At 34.2% G+C, this 11869-nt stretch overlaps 1 protein-coding gene across 4 annotated transcripts; it reads left to right on the forward strand.

Annotated features, from left to right (window-relative positions):
• Positions 1-7485: 7485 nt before the first annotated feature.
• LOC107799988 (uncharacterized) lies at positions 7486-11128 on the forward strand. Of its 4 annotated transcripts, none has more exons than XM_016623130.2 (4): positions 7486-7843; positions 8874-9662; positions 9904-9951; positions 10043-11128. In XM_016623130.2, the coding sequence occupies exons 2-4, from the start codon at positions 9045-9047 to the stop codon at positions 10361-10363; spliced, it is 987 nt and encodes a 328-aa protein (XP_016478616.2). In that variant the 5' UTR covers positions 7486-7843; positions 8874-9044; the 3' UTR covers positions 10364-11128. The 4 variants fall into 4 exon arrangements, with proteins under 4 accessions (XP_016478616.2, XP_075091262.1, XP_075091263.1 ...); XM_075235161.1 differs by having other exon boundaries at positions 7494-7700; positions 8696-9662; XM_075235162.1 differs by having other exon boundaries at positions 7494-7700; positions 8734-9662.
• Positions 11129-11869: the final 741 nt, after the last annotated feature.

An 11869-nucleotide genomic window follows, 5' to 3' on the forward strand; every position in this document is an offset into this window, starting at 1 on the left:
ATACTCGGTACATTATTTCGTACTGACGTCCCTTTTTTGGGAGCGCTGCATTTCATGCGTGCAGGTTCAGACAGACAGACGGGTAGACCTCCTCAGTAGGTGTTTTCCGAGTTCCGCCTGATCGGTAAGCTCCACGTCTTTCGGAGTTGCCAGGACTAGAGTTTTGTGTACATCTTATGTATATCTGTATATATGTTATGGGTAGGTCGGGGCCCTGTTCCGATCACAGTACATCTATCAGTAGAGGCTTGTAGGCATATCCTGTTAGTTAGTGCAGTATGTTGGGTTTGTATAAATTGGTGGTTTGTCAGCTGTAGTAGCTATGACGGCCTTGTCGGCCTAGCTTTATATTGATATTTAGTTAGTGCTAGTTTCCATTCAGTTTTATATTTTGCTTCGCAAATTGTCTTGCAAGGTGGCCCCATGGCCAAAGTATGACATTATGTGTTCAGAGTCCCTTAGTCGCAATTTGGTACGCCAGGTTAGGTGAGGCACGGGGTGCTTGTCTCGCTCCTAGGTTCGGGGCGTGACAGTTTACTAATGATTTTATTATTTGGCATGACCGTTTGGGCCATCCCGGTTATAATATGATGCGCAAAATAATTGAGAATTCACATGGTCATTCATTGAAGAACCAGAAGATTCTTCAAACTAAAGAATTCTCTTGTGCTACATGTTCTCAGGGAAAACTGATTATTAGACCATCAGTAATTAAAGTTGGAGTTGAATCTCCTGCATTTTTGGAACGTATATAGGGTGATATTTGTGGGCCAATACACCCTCCATGTGGACCATTCAGATATTATATGGTTTTGATAGATGTATTTATAAGATAGTCACATGTGTGCTTGTTATCAACCCGCAATTTGGCCTTTGCAAGGTTACTAGCTCAATTAATAAGATTAAGAGCACAGTTTCCAGATTATGCAATTAAGACATTTCGTCTTGATAATGCTAGTGAATTTACGTCACAAGCCTTTAATGATTATTGCATATCAACTGGGATAACAATTGAGCATCCAGTTGCTCATGTTCATACTCAAAATGGTCTAGGGGAATCATTGATCAAACGCCTCCAATTAATTGCTAGACCAATGCTTATGAGAACAAAACTTCCCATTTCGGCATGGGGCTATGCTATTTTGCATGCAGCAGCTCTTGTGCGGATCAGACTCACAAGTTATTATAAAGTCTCCTCAATACAATTGGCTTTTGGTCAGGAGCCAAATATTTTCCATCTTAGAATATTTGGATGTGCAGTATATGTTCCAATTGCTCCACCACAACGCACAAAGATGGGACCCCAAAGAAGATTGATGATATATGTTGGGTATGAATCTCCTTCTATTATAAAATATTTGGAACCTACAACTAGAGATTTATTTACAGCAAGATTTGTTGATTGTCATTTTGATGGATCAGTATACCCAATATTAGGGGGGAGAAAATAAGCAGTTGCAAAAGGAGATAGATTGGAATGGACTATCACTATCTCATTTAGATCCTCGAACAATTCAATGTGAACACGAGGTTCAAAAGATAATTTATTTGTAAAATATTGTAAATCAACTACCTGATGCATTCACTAACCTACCAAGGGTGACTAAGTCACATATTCCAGCTGCTAATGCTCATATTCGAATTGATGTCCCGGTTGGACAATCTATAAATGCAAATGAGTCTAAGACACACTTGAAACGTGGTAGACCAATTGGTTCCAAAGATAAAAATCCTCGAAAGCGAAAAGGAGCAAATGATCTAGGAGATCATAATATGGAGGTAATTGCTCAAAAGAGCCATGTGACATAACAAATGATAAGATCTCAGAAGAGGTCCATGTACCTAAAAATAATAAGAATGAAGAGATCTTAATAATTTATGTCTCTACGGCAAAAAGGTGGAACCGAAATAATATTATTGTCGACAACAATTTTGCTTATAATATTGTTGTTGAAATAATGCAACAAGATGAGGATCTTGAACCAAGATGTGTCAATGAATGTAGACAGAGAAATAATTGGCAAAAATGAAAAGACGCTATCCAGGCAGAATTAGTGTCACTTGAAAAACGTGAAGTATTCGGACGTATAGTCCGAACACCTGAAGGAATAAAGCCAGTGGGATACAAATGGATTTTTGTGCGAAAACGAAATGATAAAAATAAAGTCGTTAGATATAAAGCACGACTTGTGGCACAAAGATTTTCGCAAAGACCTGTCATTGATTATATGGAGACATATTCTTCTGTGGTGGATGCAATCACTTTCAGGTATCTTATAAATTTGGCAGTCCATGAAAAACTTGATATGCGTCTAATGGATGTTGTCACAACCTATTTGTATGGCACATTAGACAACGAAATTTATATGAAAATCCCTGGAGGGCTCAAAGTTCCTGAAACTAATAAAAGTTTTCGGGAAACTTATTCAATAAAGCTTCAAAAATCCTTATATGGATTGAAACAATCAGGGCGAATGTGGTATAATCGCCTGAGTGAGTATTTGCTGAAAGAAGGGTATAAGAATGATCTAATTTGTCCTTGTGTATTTATAAGAAGGTCGTGTATTTATAAGAAGGTCTGGATCTGAATTTGTTATAATCGATGTGTATGTTGATGATCTAAATATTATTGGAACTCCTAGGGAACTTCCAAAAGCAGTAGACTATTTGAAAAAAGAGCTTGAAATGAAAGATCTTGAAAATACAAAATTTTGTCTTGGTTACAAATTGAGCATATGAAAGATGAAATTTTTGTCCATCAATCAACTTATACCGAAAAGATCCTAAAGCGTTTTTATATGGATAAAGCACATCCATTGAGTACCCAGATGGTTGTGAGACCACTTGATATAAATAAAGATCTATTTCCACCTCATGAAAATGATGGAGAGATTCTTGGTGATGAAACTCCATATCTTAGTGCAATCGGGGCACTAATGTATCTTGCAAATAATACTCAACCAGATATAACTTTTGCAGTAAGTTTATTAGCAAGATTTAGTTTCTTTCCAACAACATGACACTGGAATGGTATTAAGCATATTTTTAGATACCTCCGATGGACTATTGATATAAGATTATTTTATTCTTATGAATCCGATTCACAGTCGATTGGTTACGAAGATGTAGGTTATTTGTTTGACCCACATAAAGCCGATCTCAAATATGCTATCTATTTATTTGTGGGGGTACAATTATTTCATGGCGTTCAACAAAATAAACTTTAGCTGCTACATCTTCCAATCATGCAGAGATAACAGATATTCATGAAGCTAGTCGAGAATGTATATGATTGAAATTAGTGACTCAACATATTCAACAATTGTGTGGTCTTTCTTTAAAAACGAAGATTCCAACTATATTATATGAAGACAATGCTGCTTGCATAGTTCAACTTAAAGGAGGATATATCAAAGGAGACAGAACAAAGCACATTTCACCAAAGTTCTTTTTCACACACGATCTTCAGCAAAATGGTGAGATAGATGTTCAACAAATCCGTTAAAGTGACAATCTAGCAGATTTATTCACTAAGGCATTGCCAACATCAACATTTGAGAAGTTGAGACATAAGATTGGAATGCGTCGTCTCCGAGATATCAAATAAAGTTTTCATCAGGGGGAGTATAATACGCGATGTACTCTTTTTCCCTTAACCAAGATTTTGTCCCAATTGAGTTTTCATGGTAAGGTTTTTAATGAGGAAGCACTCAATGCGTATTACAAGATATGTGTACTCTTTTTCCTTTACTAGGCTTTTTTCCACTGGGTTTTCCTAGTAAGGTTTTAACGAGACACATTATCTTTTAAATGGACATCCAAGGGGGAGTGTTATAAATGAGATAAATGCATGTGAGTGAGAGGAATGCATTGTCTGTCCATTTAACATACTTTGTATTCATGTACTCAATTAAGAAGTACACTAACTTATAACCTTTGAATATATTTGTGCCTTTATAAATAGGGAACTTTTGACCCTATGAATAACACACCAAGAAAAGAAGTAACAAAATCACTCCCCCTCATATATATTTTATCTCCATTAGTATATTGTTCTATTGTGCTCTCATTTCTTAACGGTTCATAATTACTAATTACTATCAATTTATAAGTCGCCATCCAGGCAATGCAATTTATATGTCGCAATTTTTTGGTTTTCGTTGGTTTCATCAAATGTTGCTTTGGTGCTCTCAACCGGTTTCTCTAAACATAAAGAGGGTTTTGGTAATCTTTGTCTGGCTATTATGAGATTATTGAGATGCTAGACATTAAAAATTCAATATATACTTCGACATTGGTTAATTCAATATAATAATAATTATTTAAAAAAAAAATAATGCAATATATTACTAGACTGAATTAATATCATAAACGTAGTATAGTAGTATACCGTTTTAGTCTTTTGGATATTACACGAAGGGATCCTCTCAATATTGGAATGGCAGCACCATTTCTTTCACATTAGATTATTTCTACAATCCCCATAGGCGACTCTTCTCATATAGGAGTATCAAATTTTTAATGGTCAATGGTCCACAATGCACCAGTGAGAAAGTTCCATTTAATTGCCTATACATTTTAACATTGCAAAGACATCAATATATTTTATTTTTTTAAGTTTAATATGAACAATATCCCTTGATATTGGTCTACCTTTACGCTGATAAACATTCGAGTGATAGTACCTCAATGTGAAGTTATAATATGTTCCATGCCCAAAATAGATATATAATCAATATTATACATTAAATAACAAAAACCTGTTGATAATGAGTATGGTTTTAAAAATTCAAGTGAAATTTGATATTAGGTAAGCTCACGATCCGTGCAGTAGTGTCATATTAAACAACATGGTAATTCTCGATAAATCTGTTGTACCTTCATCAAAACGATGAATTAAAGATGAACAATGTACAATTTTATAAGTCGCATTTAATGAATTCGATTTATAGGATGCCTTTTATAAGTCACTGTTAGAGAATGCGCTTTATAAGTCTCAAATAGATAATGCAAATTATAAGTCGCAATTGCTCCCGTTTATAAATCCCTTTGTGTTTATCTTCCGGTATTTTCTCTTTTTTATTGGTTTCATCAAATTTGCTTTGGTGCTCTCAGGAATGGCAATGAGGTGGCGCGGGGCGAGTTTGAACCTATGCGAGGCAGGAACAGTTTAATTTTTTAATTTTTTTAAAAAATATTCAAGCAGGTTGCGGGGCGGGGCGGGGCGGGTCTTCACTCTCAAACATCGATTTATTAACTATGTGCTCTGAACCGATTTTTCTGAACATAAAGAGGGATCTAGTAATCATTGTGTGAGTGTCGTGAGATACAAGACATTAAAAGCCCAATATATATGCTTCGGCATTGGTTAATTCAATACATCATAAACACTACATTTTTATTGTTTTGAGAAAAAAACGATGTAATATATTACTAAACTAAATTAATATCATAAACGTAATATAGTAGTATAGCGTTTTAGCCTTTTGGATATTACACGAATGGATCCTCTCATTATTGGAATGGCATAATCATTTATTTCACATTAAATTATTCCCAATCCCATAGGCGACCCTTCTCATATAGGAATATCAAAATTTTAATGTCAATGGTCCACAATGCACCAAAGAAAAATTTTCATTTAATTGCCTAGACGTTTTAACATTGCAACAACATCGATATATTTATTTATTTTAATATGAAAAATATCCCTTGATATTGATTTACCTTTTACACCGACAAATATTTAAGTGATAGTACCTCAATGTGAAGTTAGAGCATGTTGCATGCCTAAAATAAATATGTAATCAATATTATATATTAAATATAAAAAAAATATTGATAATGAGTATGATTTTAAAGATACAAGTAAAATTTGAAGGTAAGCTCACGATTTGTGTATTAATATTATAATAAACTACATGCTAATTCTCGGTAAATCTATTGTACGTTCATCAAACGGTGAATCGAGGACGAACAATGTACAATTTTTTAAGTCGCAGTTATAGAATGCGATTTGTAAGTAGTAATTATTGAATGCCACTTGTAAGTCTGCATTTCTCTAATACTATTTATTAGTCGATGTTCATGAATGTATTTTATAGGTCGTTATTAGAGAATGCGTTTTATAAGTCGCAATTTCTCATTAATCTCTTTGTGTTTATCTTCCTATATTTTCTATTTTTATTGATTTCATCAAATTTGTTTTGGTTCTCTTAACCGATTTTTCTCAATATAAAGAGGGCTCTAGTAATTTTTGTGTGGGTATCATGAGATGCTAGATATTAAGAACTCAATATGTGCTTCGACGTTGGTTAATTCAATACATCATAAACGTAACATTATTATTGTTTTTAGAGAAAATTATGTAATATATTACTAGACTAAATTAATGTCATAAACGTAATATAGTAATATAATGTTTTAGCCTTTTGGATATTACACACGGGATCCTCTCATTATTGGAATTGCAACATCATTTCTTTCACATTAGATTATTGCCCCAATGGTCATAAGTGACTCTTCTTATTTAATTGCTTGGACGTTTTGATACATTTATTTATGTTAATATAAACAATATCCCTTGATATTGGTTTACCTTTACGTGACAAACATTCAAGTGATAGTACCTCAATGTGAAGCTAAAGCATGCTGCATGCCTAAAATAAATATATAATCAAAAAATCGTTGATAACGAGTATAATTTTAAATTTAAAGTAAAATTTGATATTAGGTAAACTCAAGATATATGTATCAATGTTATATTAAAAAACATGCTAATTCTCGATAAATCTATTATACGTTCGTCAAACGGTGAATTAAAGATAAACAATATACAATTTTTTAAAATTTGATTTTGCAGTTTACTTGCAAATTATGATTTGAAATCTTGTAACTCAAGCCCTAATTTTTTTTTATATTTTTTTATATAGAAGGTAGAAAACGTACCAAGAAGATTAAACGCATAAGATTCTACATACTAACCAATATTTTTATTAGTTTTACAAAATTATTTTTCATTCATAAAGCAAACCAAAATACTCTTCAACAAAGAAAAAGTCCAACGTAGTTTTTTATAAAAATTGACACAACAATTATTTAAAGACATTTTCCTTAATAGGTAATCTAAACACACACGAAAAACTAGATAGCTTCTTTGTCTCATCCTTATTTGCTTGAGAAATGGTTAATTATTTGATTTGGTTCTTACATGCTAAAAATGGGTGAGCTTAGTTTGAGAGTTCATTAATCTAATGAATATATATTGGTTAATTATTTATAGATCAAAATCAAATCCAAATGTCACCTAACATTACCCAACAAGATGAATATTGAAGTATAATTGGGTAAATTAGTAAAGCAAAGGATGATCTAACTCAACAGTTTTAAAAAGTCATATATCTCTGAATAAAAGAAAGGAATTAAAAAAAGGCTACAAAAATTAAAAGCAGGGAAAACAAAAGCGAAAAAGAGGAAAAAGTGGAGAGAGACTTGTATTGAAGGCCACATATGTTCCCCCATTAACGCACTGTCTCGTCTTCTGTTGCTTCTCTATCAACCTTTTCTTGAGCTATACTATTGATTTGATATACTCGAAATTAAATCGGAAAAATAATCAAATTTCATAAAAGAAGAGAACATTCTATTAGAATTTTCAGATCAGGATTGTTTGATTCAGTCTTAAAGCATAATGTCCTGCTGTCACGACCCAAAATCCACTAAGGGTCGTGATGGCGCCGGACATCGCTGTCAGACAAGCCAACCATAAATACTTAATTTAAACAATTGTGAAAAACTCTAATTTTTCTTCAATTTTTACTAGTAAAAGATACTCAGTTCATCCGTGAGTTTTTATCATCTTCATTATTTCTTTTGATTTTTCTTGTCGGTGTTTTTCTGTGAATTCGTCAGAATGTATGCTTATTTTTATTCATTTTTTGATCAATATTTTGGCCGACCTCAACTAGCTTAGGATTGAGGTGTATTAGTAGTTTTGTTGCTGTAATTATCATTATTACTTACAATTTTTGTTAAATAATTATCATTATCATTCGTTTTTAGTTTTATCTTTTATATTCATTTCTTTCATGATCAATGATCCGAGAAAAGGTTGGTGAACACCAATATGATTTATCATTTGCACCCGGTTTCAATTTTTTTTTTCCAGATGATTAATTTAATTGGATATCGTCTTGCTCAAGTATCATTGCCTTTTGATTTTTTGATTAGTGACTACTTGCTACAATGTGTTGATACTTTGCTTTTTTACTTGACTTGCTTTTTACTTGGTGATTGGATTCAAATGAAGGAGTTATTGTGATGGTTATATGGCTATCAGGGGAAGATAAATAATAAAATTGAATTTTTAGCCTGGACTTTCTTTTTTCAAAATTTGACCAAGTAACATGTCAAGAGTTTTGATGGGCTTTTTCTTCCCCTTTAATCCTGAAGACTCAAAGAAGTTAACATGACATTAACACGGAGCTTATCCACAAATGGAATTGTGGAAATAGGTGATGCTCTGCTGGCCTATAATGCACTTTAAGATGTCAAGATGCCTATTTGTATATAAAGTAGAGGTTACTTTGTTTGTGGTCAAAAGCATTTGTCTCGGGGAGCAACTTTGACCTGATTTGGAGTCAGTTGAGTGGATGGTAGAGTGAGTTTTTAAGATTGATTATCAATCTATGAGCAGCAGCCCTGTGTGTGTTCAAGAACAACCTTTTATGAGAGCATTCTATTTAGAGTAAGCACGTGCAGTTTCTCTTCTTCATGGATTCTTTTCTTGGCCTTTTTTAGTGATAAATAGCCATTTAGTTCACACTAAAATGTCTCAAGCAGCTGACGTCATTGCTATATTTGTTTTCTCCTAGGAATATGTTGCTTTGAAGATCCAGAAAAGTGCACCACAATTTGCTCAAGCAGCTCTTCATGAAATTGAAGTCCTTTCTGCGATTGCCAATGGTGATCCATCGAATAGTAAATATGTTGTACGACTTATTGACCATTTTAGGCACACTGGCCCTAACGGGCAGCACTTATGCATGGTTCTTGAATTCCTTGGCGATAGCTTATTGAGGCTGGTCAAATATAATCGCTATAAGGGCCTTGAAATGAATAAAGTTAGGGAAATATGCAAATGTGTTTTGACTGGTTTAGATTATTTGCATAGGGGACTTGGAATTATTCATACAGACTTGAAACTTGAAAATATTCTTTTACTTTCTACAATTAATGCCACAAAAGATCCCATTAGATCCGGAATGACTCCCATCCTTGAAAGGCCTGAGGGGAACCCTAATGGAGGAGTAACAATGAATATCATTGAGAAAAAGCTAAAGCAAAGGGCAAGGAGAGCAGCAGCTAGGATATCTGGAAGACGGGCTTCAATGGGTGGGGTAGGAGGGACTCCAAAATCAAATAGATCCCTTGATGGGATTGACTTGAGGTGCAAGGTTGTGGATTTTGGAAATGCATGCTGGGCTGATAAGCAGTTTGCGCAAGAAATTCAAACAAGGCAGTACAGATCCCCTGAAGTTATACTTCAATCTGGATATTCATTCTCTGCTGACATGTGGTCTTTTGCTTGTATTGCATTTGAGCTTGCTACTGGTGAGATGATGTTCACTCCCAAAGGTGGACAAGGTTTCAATGAGGATGAGGTAAGACGATTTCATTTATGTTTCCTTGATTAACTGTTCTTTCACTGCATAATGCAGCTATTTCTCTTTTTTTTTTTTGGAATAAGTATTGCGACTTTCTGATTTGAGGTCTGTTTTTTTGGGTGTAAGGCGGAGTCGACCTAGCCTTAGAAAGAATTATGTCTAATCAATTTTACCTCCTGAAGAGGAATTATTTTAAAACTTTATTTGACTATATTTGTTATTATTTGGTGGGTTGCAGGATCATCTAGCTATGATGATGGAGCTTCTAGGGAAGATCCCTCGGAAGGTTAGCACATTATATTGCTTTTGTGGGCCTTTAAGAACTATTTCTGAAAATAGCTGCTGAAATTTTCTTTTACTAACTTCTGGTGGAGCAGATAGCCATTGGTGGGGCTAGATCCAAAGATTACTTTGACAGGCACGGAGATCTGAAGAGGATCCGTAGGCTGAAATATGGTTCTCTAGATAAATTGCTAGTTGACAAGTTTAGGTTTTCTGAAATTGATGCCCATGAGTTCGCCGAATTTCTTGGTCCTCTTCTTGATTTTGAGCCAGAGAAACGACCAACTGCTGAGCAGTTCTTGCAACACCCGTGGCTCAACTTTAAAAATCTTAAGAAAACAGAGGTGAAGAGTGAATCAGGTCTGGAAAAGGTTAATGTCGGAATGAGCAAGCTACAGATTAAGGTGGGTAAGTGATGTAGGGATCGATGGTCTTCTCATTGTTGTGCAGCCATATGTCCCACTCTCCAGCCTGTACCAGTGTCGCTTGTGATTTAATTTTTGGATTGTTTTAATTTTGAATTAGATTTGATTCATTTATTAGCTGTGTATTAGTAGTTTTGAATGATCATGACGGGGAAATGACATCTGAAGTAGGAATTGACCTCTCTCCTAAATATTCCGAGCTGAAGCTTCACGTGGTTGTTTTAGTGAAATTGACAGTCACTGAAGAAATGATTCCTTCATTCCCTTTTGAAAAAGCAGTTGCCCGTGTTCTTTTAAGGGCCCTGGGGAAACAAAGCAAGCTCCATAATGACTATATGGCAGCATTAGAACTCAGCATTATCTGCCCAGGCACGAGACTTTAGCTGCCTGAGAAAGTTTGCTTTTTTGAGGCACTCTGAAGAAGTATGTGAATAAAAGGGGTTGCTTTTGTATATTTAACATTGGAAGGAGCAGGTGGAATCCTTGATCTTTTATTAGCCTTGAGACTTTCTAATGGACGTTAGTGGCCTAAAATCCGGCAGAGGATTTCTAACTCATGTTGAGGTCCTATGACAAAAGATCATAAAATTCTGCATACAAGATTTTGAAATTTTGTAAATCGTTTCCACTTTTTTTTTTTTTTTTTTAAATCTAATTATTGTATTGGTTCTTGCTAAGGAATCTAACTTGTCATGTGTATTCAACATCTCTTGTTTCTTTGGAAAATGTAGTAAGTATATCGTTTGAGGTTTTGACTGAAAGAGAACGACATCAAACAAATAATTTTAGTATGATTGGCTTTTAATTTTTTCGTCCTACTCTTACAGAATGTAGGAGTTTTTTACTTTCTATGTTAGAGTTAACAAAGCATCAGGAGCTATTCGGTAAGTATTTTCTCATGTGAGATAGATGTTCAAGAAATGTATGCGGTTGACTCAATAGTTCTATTAAATCCGTAACATGAAAAGATATCAAAGAATTGCAACATTCTAGGTAGGTCCTTAGATATGAATACAACAGCAAAAGATCCGACTTGTAATCATACATAGTGAGATCTGAGTAGGATAATGTGTATGCAGCTTTATCCATATTCTTAAATATGAACATATTGGTATTTACTCTCTCAAAAGAAAGCATATGTCGATATAAACATAAACTCTTCGTGGTAACAATATTATAATAATACTATGCTTATCACTTACCATGCTTGATTTTCTTTTAGCAAAAGGATTGCAAAAATAATAATTCTAATTTGTTATAAAGAATCGTGGTTAAAAGAAAAGCACAACGTAGCAGTAGTAGTATGTGTCGGTGCGCAGTGGGTCGGAAAGAGGACGCCCAAAAGAGTAGAGGAGAAGGATAGTAAGTATCATATTACGGCCATGTGCGAGATAAGAGTGTAATGGTTCGGTTCTGCCGGTTATTTTATAAAATTTATACCATACTAATTTTTCGGTTATTCTATTATGCATAATCAAAATTAGACTTTTCGAAACC

Source organism: Nicotiana tabacum, chromosome 17, assembly GCF_000715075.1.
Source record: "Nicotiana tabacum cultivar K326 chromosome 17, ASM71507v2, whole genome shotgun sequence".
Classification (NCBI taxonomy): domain Eukaryota; kingdom Viridiplantae; phylum Streptophyta; class Magnoliopsida; order Solanales; family Solanaceae; genus Nicotiana; species Nicotiana tabacum.